Source organism: Etheostoma spectabile, chromosome 14 (assembly GCF_008692095.1).
Source record: "Etheostoma spectabile isolate EspeVRDwgs_2016 chromosome 14, UIUC_Espe_1.0, whole genome shotgun sequence".
NCBI lineage: Eukaryota > Metazoa > Chordata > Actinopteri > Perciformes > Percidae > Etheostoma > Etheostoma spectabile.
In genome coordinates, this window is record NC_045746.1 from 11,184,990 (window position 1) to 11,205,582 (window position 20,593).

The window sequence follows — 20,593 nt, forward strand, 5'->3', positions numbered from 1 at the left end:
GTTCAAAATGTCATTAAAAGTGCCTACCCATGTGAAGTGATTCCTTCCGATGGAACACAGTGAATATGACTGCAGTAGATTTGACAGAAATGCATGAAAGTTATGCTAATTCAGATGCGTTTAGTTCCTGTGTTGAGAGCTTAGGGACCGTCTACAAATTACAACACAGAAAAGAGATACAACAAAAATATGAAGGCTGTCAATTTAATTATTAAGTAAGGTAGTGTCTCCAAACTTATCTCAATTATAACTTGTCTCCTGCTAGTTGTACTAAAGCACTTACTTTTTAAAAATAAGCTTATTTTTGTAAATATGTTTGTATCTCTTTATCGGTGTTGTAGGTTGTAGACGGTCCCGAAGCACTCCTTACAGTATCAACACAGGAATTAAACAGAGCTGAATTAGCAGAACTTTCATGCATTTCTATCCCATGTACAGCAGTGAGATTCACTGTGTTCACTCAGAAGGAATAACTGCACATGGGGGGGCACTTTTAATGACATTTTGAACATGTTTAGAGGCTAAAAACAGGTTTAAAACTTGCCCTGTTGAAGCCTGTTGGGTGCTAACGCTAGCAGGGGGATAACATAGTGTAGACAGCACCGATTGTTTTCGTTTTTCTCTCTACTGACAGACACACACATTTACAAGCAACAGACCCACATGTTGAAAATGACTTGAATTCTCCTTTAAAGATCAGCCCCCCCCCCCCCCCCCCCCCCCCCCCCCCCCCCCCACCCCCTTAGATCAGCTGGTATTCTGTCTATAATGGAGTGTTACGGAAATAGTGTATATCTACAAACGTATTTCCTGTGCTGCCAAAGCTTCTGATGAAACGTGCAGGAAGATTTTAATTTTAGTAACTTGTTTTAAATTCAAGAAGTGAAAAATGCATTAAAGAAATACATAAAGAGAAGGACAATGACGATTAAACTGGTGGCGGGCGAAAACTTGTGAAGGATTTACACAGCTGAGTACATGTTACATATAATCCTTCCGATTGTTGTTGGAAAGATAATCTACAATAGGTGAAACACATTTTCTTTTCTAAATTTCATATTAAACCAAGAAAGTAAGGACACAATCTCTATTCAGCACATTAGGGTGAATTAGAGTCAGGGAAGGGTTATTAGGGCATAGTTACAGTAATATTACTACATTTTCATTATTTTGGGATATGTAGTATTATAACTTGTCATCATAGCTATTTCTTTCCACAGAGGGTCAAACCACACAGTTACACAGACACGCTTTGTACTTGTAACTGAGTTGCATAGACGTAGATAGACGTCTCATGTGTTAGTTAATGCCATATCTCCCTTTTCTTTTGTATTTCATTCTTGTAAAAACTACAGTTTAATTTGAACTTTACACTATATTGTGAAAGCTCATTGGTGTACGTGCGTGAGTGGGTGTCTAGGCCTCTGATTGCAGCATGATCAATGGTAGACAGTTAGTGTGTATGCCTCTGGGCTTGTGTCAGGGGTTTGTTAGTGGATAAAGGTTGCCATAGTAACAGTCGCTGGAGGCAGATAGATGTTCAGCAACCCTGCACAGAGTAGAAGAGAGAGAAAGAGAGAGAGAGAGAGAGAGAGAGAGAGAGAGGAAGCGAGGGGATGAAAGTAAAGTGAAAATAGGAGAGAGATGTGGGAGTTCTCTTAACACTGCAGCTCGCCATCTCTGATTGGCTCTTCCCTCCATCCTGATTTCCTCAATCACACAACTTCTATTTCAACTCAGTAGCTGTAGAGCAGAGTGCACACACTCTCTCTCATGTCTCCGCCTCCCTCGCATTCCCTGACGCGGGGGCGTGCATGTGGATTGACAGTCATTCTGGGCCTGTTATACGGGAGCTGAGCTGTAGGAGTAGGAGAGGGGAAGGGAATGGATCAGTTTTTGGACCGGTTGTGGTTTCTGCTTGTCGGTCATCGTGGAGGTCAGGGAAGAGATGGACAGCAAGCGCGGGATGGAGCAATTACCAAGGGATTAATGTGAGCTGGATCACTGGTACTATAAGGAGGACAAGGAAGGTAAAGGACATTTCAAAAATGATGGAAGTAAAGACATGTTTGATGTGATTTCATATTTGATCAGTTTAACTGTGGTGTCTCTTTTCATACCCAGTACTTTTATTGGATGTTTGTGCACAGGGACTGAAGGGCAAGCTGACTTTTGTAGCCCAAGATTTCCTCTGTTACACTATTATTTCAGAATATCTAGCATCAACAAAAAATCTGGATTTTATAACAGTTTTGTGTGTTACTTGGTTGAGCTATGCTGGAGCTTGTCTTTGATTTGGACTCTGTTTTGACGTGCACACACAAAATCCCCACAGTCCCATAAAGTGCCTGTGTGAACTAGAATGGATCATAGATTTTAAACACTGTTAGGAGAAGCAACAATTCAATTATTGTCTCTTTTGGTTGCAATACTTTGGAAGAGGATTAAGGCCACTGGTGAAAAATGTATGTGAGTTCGGACTTTTTTGCCAGAGTTCTGACAAAAAAGTCAGAATTCTTACTTTAATCTCAGAATGTGATTTTCTCAAATTTGACTTTTAATTCTGAAATAAAAATCAGAATGACTGTTATCTCAGAACTGATCTTTTTTTCAGAATTCTGACTTTTTTCTCAGAATTCTGACTTTTTTCTCAGAATTCTGATTCTTTTTTCACAGAATTCTGACTTTTTAATTCTGAAATTAAAGTCGAATTCTAAAAAAAAAAAGTCAGAATCTGCTTAATCTCAGAATGCTGACTTTTTTTTCAAAATTCTGACTTTTTTAATTCTGAAATTAAATCAGAATTCTGACTTTAATCCAGAATGCTGACTTTTTCTCAGAATTCTGACCTTTTTTCTCAGAATTCTGACTTTTTCTCAGAATTCTGACTTTTTCACAGAATTCGACTTTTTTAATTCTGAAATAAAGTCAGAATCTAAAAAAAAAAAGTCAGAATTCTGACTTTAATCTCAGAATGCTGACTTTTTCTCAAAATCTGACTTTTTTAATTCTGAATAAAATCAGAATTCTGATTAATCCAGAATGCTGACTTTTTCTCAGAATTTGACTTTTTCCAGATTCTGACTTTTTTCTCAGATTCTGACTTTTTTAATTCTGAAATTAAAGTCAGAATTCTAAAAAAAAAAAGTCAGAATTCTGACTTTAATCTCAGAATGCTGACTTTTTTCTCAAAATTCTGACTTTTTTAATTCTGAAATTAAAATCAGAATTCTGACTTTAATCTCAGAATGCTGACTTTTTTCTCAGAATTCTGACTTTTTTCTCAGAATTCTGACTTTTTTCACAGAATTCTGACTTTTTTAATTCTGAAATTAAAGTCAGAATTCTAAAAAAAAAAGGTCAGAATTCTGACTTTAATCTCAGAATGCTGACTTTTTTCTCAGAATTCTGACTTTTTTAATTCTGAAATTAAAGTCAGAAACTCACATAAATCTTTCACCAGTGGCCCTAATCCTCTTCCGTACAATACTAACAGGGGTACAGAGGTTTAACATTCCCTATTCAATAACTGTGTTACAACATGTCATTGATTAGAGCTCTGAGGTCAATACGAGCTTTCACCTTAGGGCAACAGAGCCCACTGCTGTGCGCCATGGAAACAACTCCTCTGCCCTGCACTTTCATACACTGACATTATATATCAATGATGATGGAAGTATGACAACCTAAACATGACACTTTCACAGCCTCTGAAAGCATGACTTTTTTCCTTTTTGATACAATGCTGTGTGATACATTCAGTGACCTGTAAAATAAAATCAAAATAACAAGAAAAATAGAAAGGAACATAGCAATAATTGAAAAAGTATCAAAGTAGCAAATAAGGCATATGTATTGCCTGGCTAATACTGACTTTTTCCTCTTTAGGGAACAGATTGGATTTTTACTTTTATATGGTTAAGAAAGGGATTACATACTTTATGAAAAGTTTGTGAAGCCCCATAATGATGAGGATGACTTTTCAAACTTTCGGTTACATAATGTGTGTGTGCCATTGTTCATGTTCATGCTTCACAGCAGAAATGATAAAAGGTGAGAGGTCGTTTTCAACACAAAGGTCCCACTGCTTTCGTCTAATAAAGGGGGTCGGATTCTCATACTTAGCTCTGCACATCCTCACTACCTTCCTCTCACTCTGTGTGTTTTCTATCTCCACAGTGCTATGTTCAGACAGAGTGGGCCAGATGACGAAGACATACAATGACATCGATGCTGTCACACGTCTGTTAGAGGAGGTGAGACGGCCTATTTCTTCTGTTCCATGATGATTCAAAGCTGTATTTTTGTTAAGTGCAACAGACAGGAGGTTTCACTGTAGATTTGCCCAAATGAAATGTGTTTGTGGTGTGAACAGTGGAAAACTGTGATCAAATACACAGGAAAATACAGAAAGTGGTTGGTCTAACTTTACCAACAGTGGCTGAACCTCCACCCCAACGGGACACCAACAAGAACACATGTAGTTTACCAATGTTGTATTGTGGAATTTTAGGGTATTGATGCTATGCTTACAATCTATCTCCTCTACCCAATAGAAAGAGAGAGATATGGAGTTGGCGGCAAGAATCGGCCAGTCGCTTCTTAAGAAGAACCGGACTCTGACGGAGCAGAATGACTATCTGGAGGAGCAAGTGGCACAAATCACAGAAGAGGTCTGCTCAAACATACCTCAAGCTCCACTTAGTAGCTTTTATCTGGAGCTTTCAAATGAATCACGGTCTTCATCCTTAACAACAATGTCAACAGTTTATCTCCATCACAGGTGAACAAAATCCTCCTCTGATGAAGACTGTGTCATACAATTGGAAGCCCCTAAAAAAGCTAGTGAAGTGGACCTATATATTGTAAAGTAAAGCGTTATGAAAAACCAATTGTACAATGGATTAAGATATGATTTGAAATCCTTTCACACAACATACATGCATGCAGAGCATAGGGGGCTGCAGGAGCTCAGTCTGTGGGGACGTGGCTTGGGAACCAGAGGGTCACCGGTTCAAGTCCCCATACGGGCCAAGTAGGATGTGTGGACTGATAGCTAGAGAGGTGCCAGGATTAGGGGTAGAGGTTCCCCCTTGCCCCTGAGCAGGGCACCAAACTCCCAGTTGGTCACCAATCCATGGGCAGCCACCTTGCTCTGACACTCTCCATTTTATCCATGCATATGTGTTTTTTGGGCCTGTGTGTGTGTGAATTTTCCCTTTTGAGTATTGAAAAAGCATTTCTTTTTCTTCTTCTTCATACACACAATCAGATAGAGACATATACGAGTGTTGAACGTTATCCGTCCTCTTCCAGGTGGCCCAGCTGCACCATGAGCTGAACCTGAAGGATGAGCTGCTGCAGTTTTACACCAACGCAGCCGAGGAGAGCGAGGACGAGTCCAGCACTTCCCCGACGTTAGCATCCTTACTTTGTTACTTAATATCACTGCTACGATCTGACAAAACTTATTTCATACTTTACAATTTACACATTTTAGAGACGCAAAAGCAGAAGTAAAATAAGAGTCCTGAACATGAATTCTTATAAAATAAGAGAGCGCTCTCTATCTTTCCAAAGGGGTAAGAAAAGTAAAGTGGACAGTGCTTTGGGAGGCTTTTTGAGTGACACCCTCCAGAGGAAACTCAAGGATCTGGAAGAGGAGAACCTCTCCCTCCGCTCAGAGGTATCTCCACACGCACCGACACTATGTAAGAAACTGAAGATTCTGGGATTATACAGCATATATGTATATATTCATCATGCGTGTATTTACGCAGGCACACCACCTGAAATCAGAGACGGAAACTTATGAAGAAAAGGAGCAACAGCTTGTCAATGACTGTGTGAAAGAGCTCCGTACGTTATTTTTCTCACACTGACCTTCATTCATCTGTTTTATTAAGCCTCCCTGTCTCTTCTTTTAGTCCCGTCTAAACTTTTCCCTTTCGCTCTATCAGGGTTGTCCAGTCTCCAAATCTCTACCATAGCGGAGGAATTGGCTCGTAAGACTGAGGACGCTTCCCGCCAGCAAGAAGAGATCACGCACCTGCTCTCTCAGATAGTGGACCTGCAAAAGAAAGCCAAATCTGTGAGCACACACAGACACGTAGAGCAGTAGTAGGGTGCACATCCGCATTGGTGGGGTGCAGGGCAAAAAAGTGGTTGGGTACAACTGAAAATAATGAGATTCCCACACTCTGCTAATTCTCCCGGCCGGGTCTTTCTCAGGCCAGCACACACAGACAGTCACATGAACCCTTTTCAACTCAAAGCTGACTGTTATCGCGCTCTGCTCCTTTAGCTAATTCAAGCCTGTGTGTGTGTTCCTAGTATGCCGTGGAGAACGAGGAGCTTTCTCAACACCTGGTGGCCGCTAAAGATGCCCAAAGGCAGCTTACAGCAGAGGTAACTTCCACATCACTGCTCTGTCTTGATTTCCTTTCTTGCCAAGCTATTACCAGACAGTTTGACTTTAATTCCAAAACTTAATGTCACTGTCTACAATGACCAGCTCCAGGAGTTGGACGGGAAGTATTTGGAGTGCATAGAGATGCTGCATGAAGCCCAGGAGGAGCTGAAGAACCTGCGGAACAGAAACTTCCCTGCAGGAACCCCTCGACGCTGCCATCCTCTGGGACTGTACCCCATGGTGAGACAGTGTGTGTGCTTGTCTAGGTGTGTGTGCATGCCGTCCATTCTTTCATGAAAAGGGTTTGCACTACTCCACTTGCAACTACACACTACTACACACTTTGCAAACTTGTTGTTGTTGTCCTGTTGTCCTGAAAACACTTGGGAACACATTTCTGCTGCTCTACATAACTGGCACCACTATGCTACCGCCTGACTTTTGCACTATTACATTGACTGTCGACTGTATGCATAATTGCACATTTTTAACTCAAATTTTGCTGCTTTTATTTTCCTCATTGTATATGTCTTCTTATTTTACTTGAATGTTACGTTTGTCTGTGGACCTTATTGGTTAAAAATGTCTTGTCTTCACCGTGGGAGAGAGGGAAACGCAATTTCGATCTCTTTGTATGTTTTGACATGTGAAGAAATTGACAATAAAGCAGACTTTGACCTTTGACCTTTGTGTCGCAGGACTCTCTGGCAGCTGAGATTGAGGGAACAATGAGGAAGGAGTTGAGTCAGGAGGACCCGGAGTGCGAGGAACAGAAGTACGTATATGTGTACTTTAAAAGCTAAGATGGCACACATGACAGAAAAATAAAACACAGCAGTAACAGCATACTGTGTTAGCTAATTCTCTTGTGTGTGGTTGGGCGCAGAATCCATCGCAAGCGCGTTTTTGAGACGGTCAAGAATGTCAACCAGACAGTCCGTCAGCGTTCCCTGACCCCGACCAACGCCAACATCCCGGGCTCCAACCAGTCTCTGTCCGCCCGTACGTCGCCCCAGTCCAGCGGCCTCACCACACCTCACTCCAGCATGTACGGCGGGGACATCAGCGGAGACAGCGTCGCCCTTGACAACCGAACGCAGAGCATGCTGATGGAGACGGCCGCCAATCAGGATAGGTGAGGCGGAGTGGGCTAGTATTAGTCATTGTTCTCATTCTCACATCTCACTTATTATTTACTATTTATTCATCATTCCCATTCTCACATCTCACTTATTATTTGTTATGTATTCATCATTCTCATTTCCTATTTCAGAACTGTCCATAATGTTCATACTGTTCCTATTGTAATATAACAACATAATACTATTTATCCCAGTATCCTTGCACTATGCTCCATATTTAAATAATTTTTATTGAACTCTTCATTGCACTCATGCCTCTATATTGTTTCTGTTTAGAGTATGTATATATTGGGTATGTAGTAGTGTGTTTATTTTTGTTTTGGTTGTTTTGTGTGTGTAAGCACAGTGTGAGTAACAATGCTCCAAAGACAAATTCCTCGTATGTGTCCTCATACCTGGCGAATAAAGCTGATTCTGATTCTGGTTCTGATTCTGATTATGCAATTAAGTAGGACAGTTTTTAGACCTCTGACATGAATTAATAGGGAAACAAGTACCATTTGAAATGGATTGTTCTTTGAGTTAAGCTTGTACTGTTATTAGGACAGTTTGTATAACATGTCTTCAACAAATTGGTCTCTGTGTCATGGCAGCAGCACAGAGGGCCGAGAGAAGAAGGCCAGCGGCGCTGAGGACCTGCGTCTCGCCCTGCGCCGCCTGTCTCTGCGTCGACAAAACAACCTGAGTGAGAGGCGCTTCTTTGAAGATGAGAGGGAACGCAGACGAGGAGGACACGGAGGTGTACATGATGCCCTGGGCCAGGAGTGTGGCCAGATGACTCCCTCAGAAAGCATCATGTCCCTCGGGAACCTCCACCTTTGGGCCTCACGCGGGCCATACCTCCCTGACAAACTCCAGATCGTCAAACCGCTTGAAGGTGAGGGAGAAAGGGAGAGCGAGGTGAGCTGCAAGGCGGGGAGGAAGGGGGAAGGAGACCCACACCGAGGGAAAGGGAGCAAGAGGGGCTCGGGGACGGAGGGGGAGAGGGAGAGGGAAAGAGGTTGGGGATGGGCGAGGAAGACCAAAGCTGGAATAGAGAGGGAGAGAGGAAGGAGGTGGGCCAGAGACCGAGCCGGGAGCAGGAAGATGAAGGGAGCCAAAGAGAGGAAAGAGAGGCCTCTGTCACTAATGCTCTTTAACTCTTTCTGGTCTCTGATGCACCACCACAAGTCAGGCAGTTTTGCATCTCCACACAGCTATTACAAAGACACACAGCCCAGAGGATGGTTGTAGATACAGACACATGTGATTAAACAGTAGAAGAAAGAGGGGATGGTGTTTGGTTCATACCATGCATCCACATTTTTTGATTCTATGACCTCCCTCTGGGATAAGAAAAAAAAAGTGTCAGATTTTGCCAGGATGTCCTTCTTTTTGGCTGGATTCCTTATGCCTTCTTTGTGTTGGACTTTTAACCTCTGGTGGATTTCTGAGGACTATGGTTACCTGGTCCTCAGATCTCTGCAGGGTAAATCCAGACAGCTAGCTAGACTATCTGTCCAATCAGAGGACTATGGTTACCTGGTCCTCAGATCTCTGCAGGGAAATCCAGACTGCTAGCTAGACTATCTGTCCAATCAGAGGACTATGGTGTACCTGGTCCTCAGATCTCTGCAGGGTAAATCCAGACAGCTAGCTAGACTATCTGTCCAATCGAGGACTATGGTTACCTGGTCCTCAGATCTTGCAGGGTAAATCCAGACAGCTAGCTAGACTATCTGTCCAATCAGAGGACTATGGGTACTGGTCCTCAGGTCTCTGCAGGGTAAATCCAGACAGCTAGCTAGACTATCTGTCCAATCTGAGGAGTATGGTTACCTGGTCCTCAGATCTCTGCAGGGTAAATCCAGACTGCTAGCTAGACTATCTGTCCATCAGAGGACTATGGTTACCTGGTCCTCCGATCTCTGCAGGGTAAATCCAGACTGAGCTACACTATCTGTCCAATCTGAGGACTATGGTTACCTGGTCCTCAGATCTCTGCAGGGTAAATCCAGACAGCTAGCTAGACTATCTGTCCAATCAGAGGACTATGGTTACTGGTCCTCAGTCTCTGCAGGGTAAATCCAGACAGCTAGCTAGACTATCTGTCCAATCTGAGGACTATGGTTACCTGGTCCTCAGATCTCTGCAGGGTAAATCCAGACTGCTAGCTAGACTACTGTCCAATCAGAGGACTATGGTTACCTGGTCCTCAGATCTCTGCAGGGTAAATCCAGACTGCTAGCTACACTATCTGTCACATCTGAGGACTATGGTTACCTGGTCCTAGATCTCTGCAGGGTAAATCCAGACAGCTAGCTAGACTATCTGTCCAATCAGAGTACTATGGTTACGGGTCCTCAGATCTCTGCAAGTAAATCCAGACAGCTAGCTAGACTATCGTCCAATCTGAGGACTATGGTTACCTGGTCCTCAGATCTTGCAGGGTAAATCCAGACGATAGCTAGAAATCTGTCCAATCTGAGTATACTGTTTGCAACAACTTTTGAATGTACACGTTCCACCAAAACCAGCGGCACCGTGGCTCCATCCAGCGCTTAGCACCACCCAAGGCAGTTACGATTGGCTTAATGAAATGCCAATAAACCAGAGCCTGTTTTTCTCTTATCCCAGACCCTCTTTCAGTGGTTTAATAATGTCACAACTGGTGTTTTTACTTTGACAGCTGATGGAGAGCACCTGATGTGACATCACCGATTGGCCACAAGTGTAACACATATGTATGAACCACATACATAGAGAGTCACTGCAGCATTTTATTGTTCCCACTAGTATTTAGTGTCGATTTAAGTTTTAATGTGGCGACTGTTGAGCTGTGCTGCCCTCTGCTGGTAATGATTCCTCCTTCTTTTAAAAACACATTACTTTAATTTTAATGTTACACTGTTTATTGATCCCCAGTAGGAAATTTACAATTTACACTCTGTTTTTGTGAGACATACACACATGCTCAGGACCTATTCATGTACAGAATGGAGATGTCAGAGAAAGTGGGCTGCCAATGCTTGACCAGCACCTTGAGTGGTTGGGTGGGGGTGTGGTGCTTTGCTCAGGAGCCTCTCTCCAGCTTTTAATCCACACTCTGTACTTTGGTCCGAGCTACTGCCACCCCATCCCGGGTCCAGGGGTCTGGAAACCCTGCCATTGCTCTGTTTACATACAGTTTATTTGCAGTGGTGGAATGTAGCTAAGTACATTTACTTAAGTACTGTACTTAAGTACAAATTTGAGGTAATCGTACTTTAGTTGAGTGTTTTCTTTTCATGCACTTCTACTCCACTACATTTCAGAGAGACATGTTGTACTTTTTGCTCCACCACTATCTATTAATCCTACTTAACAAATAAGGATGTCTGCACACAAAGCACATGGGTGTGTGGATAAAATATGATTTTTTTATTTAAAATTTAAAATAAACTACAATATTTAGACCTAGACCTAGCCAATTGAACACTTAGTTGATTGACAGAACTGTTTTGACTAGTTTCCAGTTTCTAAATTATTATTTTTTGCATCAAGTACTTTTACTTAAGTACTTTAAGTACGTTTATCGGCTACATACTTTTACTAAGTAACATTTTAAATGCAGGACTTTTACTTGTAAGAGTATTCTTTTCGTCCTCCACTGTTTATTTGTGTTTACACCATCTCATTTCTATGTATGTATTATAATGTCTGTATGTATTTCTTTATCATTTATTGTTTATTTACAAACTCCTCTGTTTTTTATGTTTTTTGTTCATTCTGTCACTGCTCGCTTTCTCGGTTTCACATTCATTTGGCTGACTAATAAAACCTTTTCTCATTCTAATTGCTCCTCCATTTCATTTTCATCACATTCCTCTGCTCTTCATCACCTTTTAATGTCTCAGTACTTGCCATCTTTGTTTGTCATCCTGACCTTTGAGACTTATTCTGCAACATTTCTCATTTGTTTTTTTCACGGAAATGCTTTTTAGAAATACTTAAAACACAAGACATGAGAAAAGGAATTATCAGCATAAAAACATAGTGTTACTCTACATCAATTTGTCTCTACACCAATATCATAAAACCAAATACATTGTATTGTAGTTGATGAAGGATTTTTTTAATCTTATAAACCTTTTAACTGAAACCATAGGACACTACCAGCTGTTGTGAGCAACGCTAAGAAGCCTTTTAACCCTTGTGTTGTCTTCCCGTCATGAAAAAAAAAAAGTTTTGGTGACGTTTTTTTTAACATTCTTATCGCTTTTTTCCCACATTTGTCACTTTTTCAAGTTTTTTGATATTTTTGATGTTGACGTCTTCAGAGCTTATTTCGACGGCCCTTTTTTTGTGAGAAAATAATTAACTGAAGATGGGTCAATTTGACCCGATGACAACATGAGGGTTAAGGTAAGCTACATATCAAAAGCATTAAATGGCCGACCATAATGTGATATAATGATAATCAGTCACAATTTAATTATTGAGTCATAAATAATCCCTTACATGTTTATTTGTGTGTGTTTGAAGATATTGAGTACATTGCAGTTCTCTTCACGTCCCCCCCCCCCCCCCCCCCCCCCCCCCCACACCAGGCTCTGCCACCCTGCATCACTGGAGCAGTTAGCCCAGCCCCACCTCGGGGTGATTCTGGACGCCAGACGGGAGTCGTGCCAAGGGCTACAGACCCCTGGAACTAGAGCTGGAGCAGGTCTGTGTGTGTGTGTGTGTGTGTGTGTGTGTGTGTGTGTGTGTGTGTGTGTGTGTGAAATGTCTGAGTCTGGATCTAACATAAAGGTCATGTCGATGTAAATGCAACACTGTATGTTTACCGTATGTACATAACATGTTATTAACAGATGACTGCCTACAAAGTGTTGTCATGGAGAGGTAATTACACTAGTAATTATACAGCTTTTCATTGCACAAATAAAATTGGAATTCATAGTCCTTTTCAAGCACAGACGGAATCAAATCCCACTCTCTATTTTACTGTGCTGTTATTTTTCTTCACAGTTCAGTGGGAGAAGAGACACAATGCTGAAAAAAAAAACAAATCAGAAAATTAATTTGAATATGTTTTGTATAATTCTAGTTTATTTGGATAATTAGAGGGAAGTTTTTGACTTGATACTTGCAAAGTACTATCCACCCTACTCCTGATAACTGTAGGAATACTAGTAATACTACTGCTATTGCTATTACTAAGTAATAGTAGTACTTGGTGCACATGCATGTATCGTAATGATTTGGACTCTTCTCTACAGGTCTACCCATGGGGGGGCTTTGAGGAGGATGAACCGGGGGAGCAGTACTTCCAGAATCTGCCCACCTCCTCTGCTTCTGCCTCCCCAGCCGTGCCCTCCACCTCCAGCACGGGTGAAACCAACCTTGGGCAGCCTCCACCCAGCCTCGCTCCACCTTCTCCACCCTCTCCATCCCCAACGCCACATCTCAGCAACCCTGACGTCCTGGGTGAGGACATACTGTACACGTACTGTACACTGTATATACCGCGCACTGTTTGGAAAATGCGCAGTGTCACACAGTGTTTTAAAAGCTGTCTGTGTCCGCGTGACCTGCAGCTACATACTACCCAGGGAAATGCATGGCCCACACCAGCTCCACCTACACCTTCACAACCTGTCGGATCCTCCACCCAACTGATGAGCTGACGCGGGTCACGCCAAGGTAAGCAACAGAAGTAGTCTGGTGCAGCAAATAAAGGTTTTCTTATCTTATCTTATCTTATCTTACCTTAATCTTACCATAATCTTATCTTATCTTACCTTATCGTATCTTATCTTACCTTATCTTATCTTATCTTCTCTTATCGTATCTTATCGTATCTTATTGTATCTTATCTTATCTTACCTTATCTTACCTTATCTTATTTTATCGTATCTTATCGTATCTTATCTTATCTTACCTTATCTTACCTTATCTTACCTTATCGTATCTTATCGTATCTTATCTTATCTTACCTTATTTTACCTTATCTTACCTTACCTTACCTTACCGTACCTTACCTTACCTTACCTTACCGTACCTTACCTTATCTTACCTTACCTTACCTTACCTTATCTTACCTTACCTTACCTTACCTTACCTTACCTTACCTTACCTTACCTTACCGTACCGTACCGTACCTTACCTTACCTTACCTTACCTTATCTTATCTTATCTTATCTTATCTTATCTTATCTTATCTTATCTTTTCTTACCTTACCTTACCTTACCTTACCTTACCTTACCTTACCGTACCGTACCGTACCTTATCTTATCTTATCTTATCTTATCTTATCTTATCTTAATATTGTTGTAACCTTTCCCCTTGAGTTTCTCAAAGTTTCTCTTTGATCTCCCATAATTCAGTCATCATCATCTACTGCAAAGTTTTGCTTTTTTTGCTAAAAGCAGCCATATTCAAACATATGGATATTACATATTATTGCAAAAGTCCTAATGAAAATCGCCGTTTTTATAAAAACGGTCTTGTGTTTGCCTCCAGAGGATGTGCACGCTCTCCTCTGTTTGAAATGGTGAATGATTTTAAAAAAGCAACTAAAATGTATTTTTTATTACATGTCTTATATTGTAATAAGAAAAATACAACATTGTACAAATAATGGCGCTTAATGTGATAATATCTCTGCAGAGTGCTGCATGTGCAATCATTCTGAATTTGACTAAATTGCACAGAACAAAGAAAACAATAATATTATATAATATTCAGTCACTTGCCTGCTAGACAGTAGGAAGGTGCTAAATAATATATGCAGGTGCTTAGAGATAAACTAAACAACATCCCCCATACACAACAAATGTCAGTTTTCATTAATGGGATGTAATTTAAGTTCCTTAAATGAGCAAGTATGTTCTTCTAGGTGTTTCAAATTCTCTTTGTGCACTTTCTTTTCAGTCTGAATCCAGTCCCGGCGTCGTCCTCCTGCGTGATGACTAGCACCCTGTTGGGTACTCCTGCTGCTACGCCCTGCACACCCCGCAGGCTCGGTCTTAGGCCGTCTGAATCCTCAACTAACCTCAGGCAGGGTCCTAGACATTTTCATCCGTTTGATTTTCTGTCTTCTTCTTTTTGCTACTGTAATAACCAAAACTTTGTTTCTATGTTAATAAGCTAGCAGATTGCTACTTTCATAAAGACATTCACTGTTTGTCACTCCGAGTTTACTTAGTTCCTTAAAAACAAGCCATGTAACTTTCTTCCAGGAAGTTTAAGTTGTTTCAGGGGTTCTTCACAAAAAGTGCTGATAGGCAGGAGAACGCAGTGGATCATCATAACCTTTTCTGACTCACTAATTTGCAGATACCAGTCAGTATGATGTTGACTCTCATTTATTTCCTATGTTTGTGCAGAGATGCAACACGCACCACCAGTACTTCCCTAGGGTTAGTGCGCCTTCTCCAGGAGAGAGGGATCTCAGCAGCAATGTATCACCAGAGCCAGGGCCTGGAGTACAGCCAGGCCAACGGAGGAGTCTTATTCAGCACCTCCATTGCCCCTAACCGAGCTCCCAACCCCGACCCTCTGCGCCCCTCTACCCCTCCCAACTCGCCTACAGGACAGGGAGTTTCAGCCGGGCCGGTGCCCGTGGGCTTCGACTTTAAGAGCCCTTCGTACGACAACTTCCTGGCCTCCAAACCGGCCCGCTCCATTCTGAAAGAGGTCACGGGGAGGATGAGGGGCAGGCAGAGAGGGAAGGATTGCGAAAGCCAGACGGACGTTAGCGTGACCGTCCACAACCTCAACCTGCTGGACAAAGTGAAGCAGCTGGGTGTGGCTGGAGCTCAAGGGGGCAGAGCAATGAGTCCCAGCCCCATGCTGGGGCCTCTGGGCGGGCTGCGCAGATCTGGCTCCCCTTTTGGGCCCGATGGAATGAGGAGGAACCGGAGTTATCCTGCCATGGTTGGGGCCAGCATGGCCATGAAAGCCCCGGGGCCCCAGGAGTAGTCTGGACTGCTGCTGGCCAGTAGTAGAGCCAAGTAGGAGCCCGACGGTGCCCAGGACTGACTGCTGAGCAGCCACCTAGAGTCCAAACACTGTTCATACTGTACAACAGCAACACGGCACCACTGACCACTGACCCTATGCACTCTTTAGTCCTTTTAGGTGGTGACTCGCTTGAATTAAAAAACAAAATCACCCAAATTAGAAAACCCTATTCTGGGATGCACCCATGCAGTTTAATGGCCCCATATTATAGGACATCTTTAAAATGTCTCAGAGATTTCTTAGTTTTGACACAGGCATCTAAAAATCTGAGCACATGAAAACAGTTTTTATACAATTAAATTGTATGTAATTGGGTGAACTGACACATTAAAAGCAGAATGTCAGTATAGTTATCGAGCAATCTCCCACTGCTGTCCACTCACATCCCTGCTTTGGAGACTGACTCTGCTGGCTAGATGTAGTACTCCCACTCTTGCCTTTTCTGAGCCATATCCACGAAATCCCACACACATCCAGACACACAGGTGCACTCTGCTAAATCTGGCATCACACTAGTTGGCTCTTTGTGATCTCTGTAGCACTACACCATGCATTTCTTCTTCTCTATTATTGGATCCATCTTTTATAAATGGTTCAAAACTTTACACCAAATACATGAAAGTATGTCACTCTCTCCTCTGAGTCTCACCCGACCTAAATCCCTCATCAAGTGATAGGCTCTTTTACCAAATTGTTAAATAGCTTTTATGTCAGTGTTAAAGATACTTTGGTTTAGTTTCCTGATTGGCCATTAGACAAGGAAGTGGATGGTGCTCTCAATGAACGGGGGGGGATCGATACGCTGAAACCACAGCTCACAAAGAGGACGAGAGAGGGATGCGGGTGGCTAACCAGCCGTGGTTGGAAGCTTTCGGAAAAATAAAAGCAATATAGTGCCTCGACCATCTGTTTTTGTTCTTCATATGTTGGGTTGAGGGTGCGAAAGAGCTGTCACAGGCAGCCATTGTTGCACTTTGGTTTATTTATATAAAAAATATCGTATGAATTTGACCTATTTTCATAGAAATATCTTGTCTTACATGTGCTCACTGTATATACTGTTCATTGTCACTAAATTGTCACTCATAAAGGAATTGTTATGCGTAGTGCATAACTGAGAATCACAGATCACTGTAAGTATTTGGGTGTGCGTTTTTCCAAATAAAAATTCAGTAATCAACCAAAAACTTTCCCCTCTACAGGAAATTGTGCATCATTCAAGACATGAAAAGGAGAGTCACATACAGGAAATCATTTTTTCACCTTCCTCCAGCAGATGGTGCTCAGGAATAACTCAGCCCACAAAATAGTCAGAATGTGAGAACTACATTGCCCGTATTGGCGCAGCCATAATCCATTACCCATTCACCATCTGGATCTCTTGTGCTACGGGGGATAAGATGAGGGCTGCTCTGTTGCAAATGTCCCTGATGTCTTTTAGTGTGGATATGTGTCCTTTTAAGATAACATTTGGGGTAATCTCATTTATCGCAAGATCAAATCAGCTGCCGTCTGAGGTGAAAGAGGACATCCACCCTCAGATGCAAATAGGCTCCTCTTATTAACAGAAATCACATACAGTAACATTACTGGTGTACACCCTAAGGGCCTATCAGATGACACCACCCATAATGTCCAAATGTCTTCATAAAAATGGTTATTAAAATCAGTCAATACACTTTATTTATTCAATCAATTAATTTTATTTGACAAATCCAGGGAAATGTAATCCCATCAGCTCTTTCAACATGTGCAGTGTTATTTAGGATCGTAGCGGCCTGGGGGCAGAATCTCATCCTGAGCCCCTCAGTGCTGGCCTGGTGGATCTGGTAACGTCTTCGCGACCTCAACAGGGAGAAAAGGCTGTTACCCGGGTGGTTTGGATCTTCGATGACTCTCCTAACCTTTTCTTGCAGCGCCTGGTGGAAGTATCCGTTAGGCAGGGTAAGGCACCGTCTGTTGTACGTTTAGCCTAATGAAGACTCTTTGCAGGGCCCTTGTGATCCTGCAAAGACAGTTTGGTGCCATTTTTGTACCAGGCAGTGAAGTTCCCCTTCAGAATGCTCTCTATGATGCAGGGTAGAAATTGGTCAGTGTTTAGACTTAGACTTCTCTTTATTAATCCTTTTGGGATGACTCCCGCAAGGAAATTGAAATTTCCAGCATCTGTTTTTAGCAAGAAGAATACAGTAATAACGTAATGTAATAACATAATAATAATAACAAATGAAGTTAAAACCTTAGGCTAAAAAAAAGAAGTGTCAGTGTCCAGGTGTATATGTGAGTCCAGGTGTGTACGTGTGTGTATTGTCCTCTCTGGCCTATTTCTTCCTCCCCCCGAGTGATGAGATGTACAGTCTTATGGCATGAGGGACAAATGAGACCTTGAGTCTGCTTTTTTGAGGGGATGCCTTGAATTTCCTTAGGCATCTGAAGTGAAACAGTCTTTGGTTGGCCTTTCTCACCTTGGAACAGAATGGGTACCCACGTCAGACCCTCGGTGATGTGGACACCAGGGGACTTGAAGCTGTCCACCCTCTCCACCGAGGACCCGTTGATATTAACGGAGGGTGTATTCCCTTTATTGCTTCTTCCCAAATTCCACTATCATCTCTTTTTTCTTGCTAAAAGTGAACACTTTTAATAACTTTTAGCCACACAAGCGGCGTGGTTCAATGTTTCCAATTTCAGATTAATACATCTCATAACATCTGTTGCATAGACTGCCATAAAACCACGCATGGCCATTCATGGTTCCCAGACTATGAATTTTACTCACTGGAGATTTTCAGTCACATAAAGTGTTTCAACTGGTTCAGGTTGTTAGGAGGCGTATGTTTGGGAGGTATAAAATGAAGATCAGCTTCACACCAATTACTAAATTTATTAGTGTTTATTGTCCTCCTGCGCCAATTTCTTGGCTTCTTTCTTATTTCTTGCTCTGATACAGCAACTTCCTAGAGTAGTGTTGCCAGGCAACCAGTGGAGTCTAGGAAGTTGCTAAGAAATAGAGGCTAGATGCTAGAATGTTAGGCCATCTAACTGACTTGCTCACAAGTGTTGTAGTTTCCCGTCTCCAGACTACAGAGCATCGCAGACCAAAAATGGGGGCAGACGGGTTCAAATGTCTGTTTTAGGGGCTCGGAAATGTGATTACTGGTCTGTGAGGTGCAAATCCAGCAAACATGTTAGAGAATAGTAACCATAATTTTGGCAAGAAAGTTAATAACTTGTCTTCAAAATGTCTTACAACATCTTTCAAATGTGTAGTTTCATACATCACTATCAGTAAAACATTTGCTGCTATGGTGATTGTCGCCAGATGAATCTTTATTATGTAAGACTGGATGGATGGGGTTTTGGAATACAGTCCAGGAGCATCAAAGATAAGAACTCTCCGTCCCTGCTTTTACCGTACGTTCTTCTGTTTAAGATGCCAGTAAAATGCCTTTGAATTGACTAAAGCTAAACTGAAGTTAAAGGAAAAGGACAGAGAATGAAATGTGTCGAGCCATTTTCATGGATGATCCAGGACCAGACCATCTGCTCGTCATGGGTGCTGGATCATCATTACAGCCACACTCTTGGAGCTCATGTTCCTTTCATGAGTGTGTGGCTTTGCCCATTAGCACACAAAACCAGAGCACTTACGTATATATGAGTGCTAGAGGCGCTCCACGTTGTAGGCTACACATGCTTTCGCCTTTCGACCTTCATTGACACACACTCACACACACACACAGGGTGGAGACATTTACTGGCAGTCCCACTGAAGCCTTTAAACCCTTTCCAGAGCCTTGAACTCTCAAGGCGGCCTCAGATCTTTAAACAGAAAGTTGGAGTTAATTCCCATGGCCCCCCTCAGAATCTCAAGTGTCTGTAAATTTCGGATTCAAGTGAGACCTCAGTCCAGGCCAGAGGAATCAATGCTCAACACACACACACACACACACACACACAAACAGAAAATCCTCTCTTTTCCCCAAGGCATCAAAAACCCCATCTCTGAATAATTCACAGCGTCTGCTTTGTCTATCTGAGACTTTCACTGAACATGTGGGGCCAGGAGCGGCATTTTGGGGCCTCTTCATCACAATTCCCCACCACTGTGGATTCTTCTTCTTTCCCTGATTAATAGGCCTACCTTCTACAGGTTGAACAGCAGCATGTCTGTTGGCTTTTGTCAGAGTTGTGTTCATGAAAATCCTAACAAAAAGGAAGTCATCAAATCTCTTCTACTGCTTTTGCCTTAAGAAGTTTGCAAAAGAAGATTTTCTTATTAAACCCCAAATGTCTTCATGACACTCTAAACAGTTATTGGGATTTATTTGGAGCCTGCTTTAATAATTCAGCACATCGGTCTCTCCAAATGTTTCAAACTGTTTCAATATTTAACACGTACATTAAAGCCCGTAATGATCTAGCCATTCTTTTGAAGATATTCTCAAGCCCGATTCCTGAATGATGCATTCACTGACTTTCATCTCCTTTGTGCGGCTGCTCGCTGACCTTTTTTTCTAGCTTCAGACATCTCTCCTTTTACATTCATCATCTCGAACTTGCCGGGGATAAGAAGTGGAGGAGAGACTCTTCACGCAGGATCTTACTTGGCCCATTTCAACACAGTACATTTCATCGCCAAATCACTAATTTCTCTAGAAATGTATATTTTAGAGCAGGAAGTGACAGACCTTCAGAGGGAAGCTGCAGAAAAAATAAAAACCCCAGGAACTTTGATTATTTTTTATTTCCACCACAATAACACTAATATCCTTGGCTATGTAGTACCAAAAATGTGAAATGTGTCCATACTGTAAATAAAAAAGAAGGAACATGAATGTCTCGTTTCCTGAGACACACAGCGGTGATAAACTGTGATCCGTCTTATTCCATACAGAGTTATCTGTAAAGAATTATGTATTGCGTGTCCCTCAGTCTATTGCATGTGAACAATTTCTCACCAGTCATCCTCTCGGAATTGAGATGGTGGAGTGTAGAAGCGAGGAAAAGAAAGAAACGAAGTGAGAAGGATTTGTTAACTCCAAGAGAAAC

The 20,593-nt window shown here is 42.1% G+C and overlaps 1 protein-coding gene and 1 pseudogene across 1 annotated transcript in view; one reads left to right on the forward strand and one right to left on the reverse strand.

Moving 5' to 3' along the window:
- Nucleotides 1–16,704, forward strand: part of trak1b (trafficking protein, kinesin binding 1b) — a 21,251-nt gene extending 4,547 nt beyond the window's left edge. The window contains 18 exon segments of the mRNA XM_032534983.1: nt 4,180–4,256; nt 4,557–4,673; nt 5,317–5,417; nt 5,581–5,686; nt 5,781–5,859; nt 5,961–6,091; nt 6,334–6,408; nt 6,515–6,652; nt 7,111–7,187; nt 7,299–7,547; nt 8,151–8,431; nt 12,123–12,143; nt 12,146–12,188; nt 12,190–12,238; nt 12,795–13,002; nt 13,113–13,218; nt 14,450–14,575; nt 14,905–16,704. Coding sequence (XP_032390874.1) covers nt 4,206–4,256; nt 4,557–4,673; nt 5,317–5,417; nt 5,581–5,686; nt 5,781–5,859; nt 5,961–6,091; nt 6,334–6,408; nt 6,515–6,652; nt 7,111–7,187; nt 7,299–7,547; nt 8,151–8,431; nt 12,123–12,143; nt 12,146–12,188; nt 12,190–12,238; nt 12,795–13,002; nt 13,113–13,218; nt 14,450–14,575; nt 14,905–15,499 — 2,553 coding nt within the window. The 5' untranslated portion in view covers nt 4,180–4,205 and the 3' untranslated portion in view covers nt 15,500–16,704.
- Nucleotides 1–20,593, reverse strand: part of LOC116702004 (uncharacterized) — a 42,069-nt pseudogene that overhangs the window by 12,801 nt on the left and 8,675 nt on the right.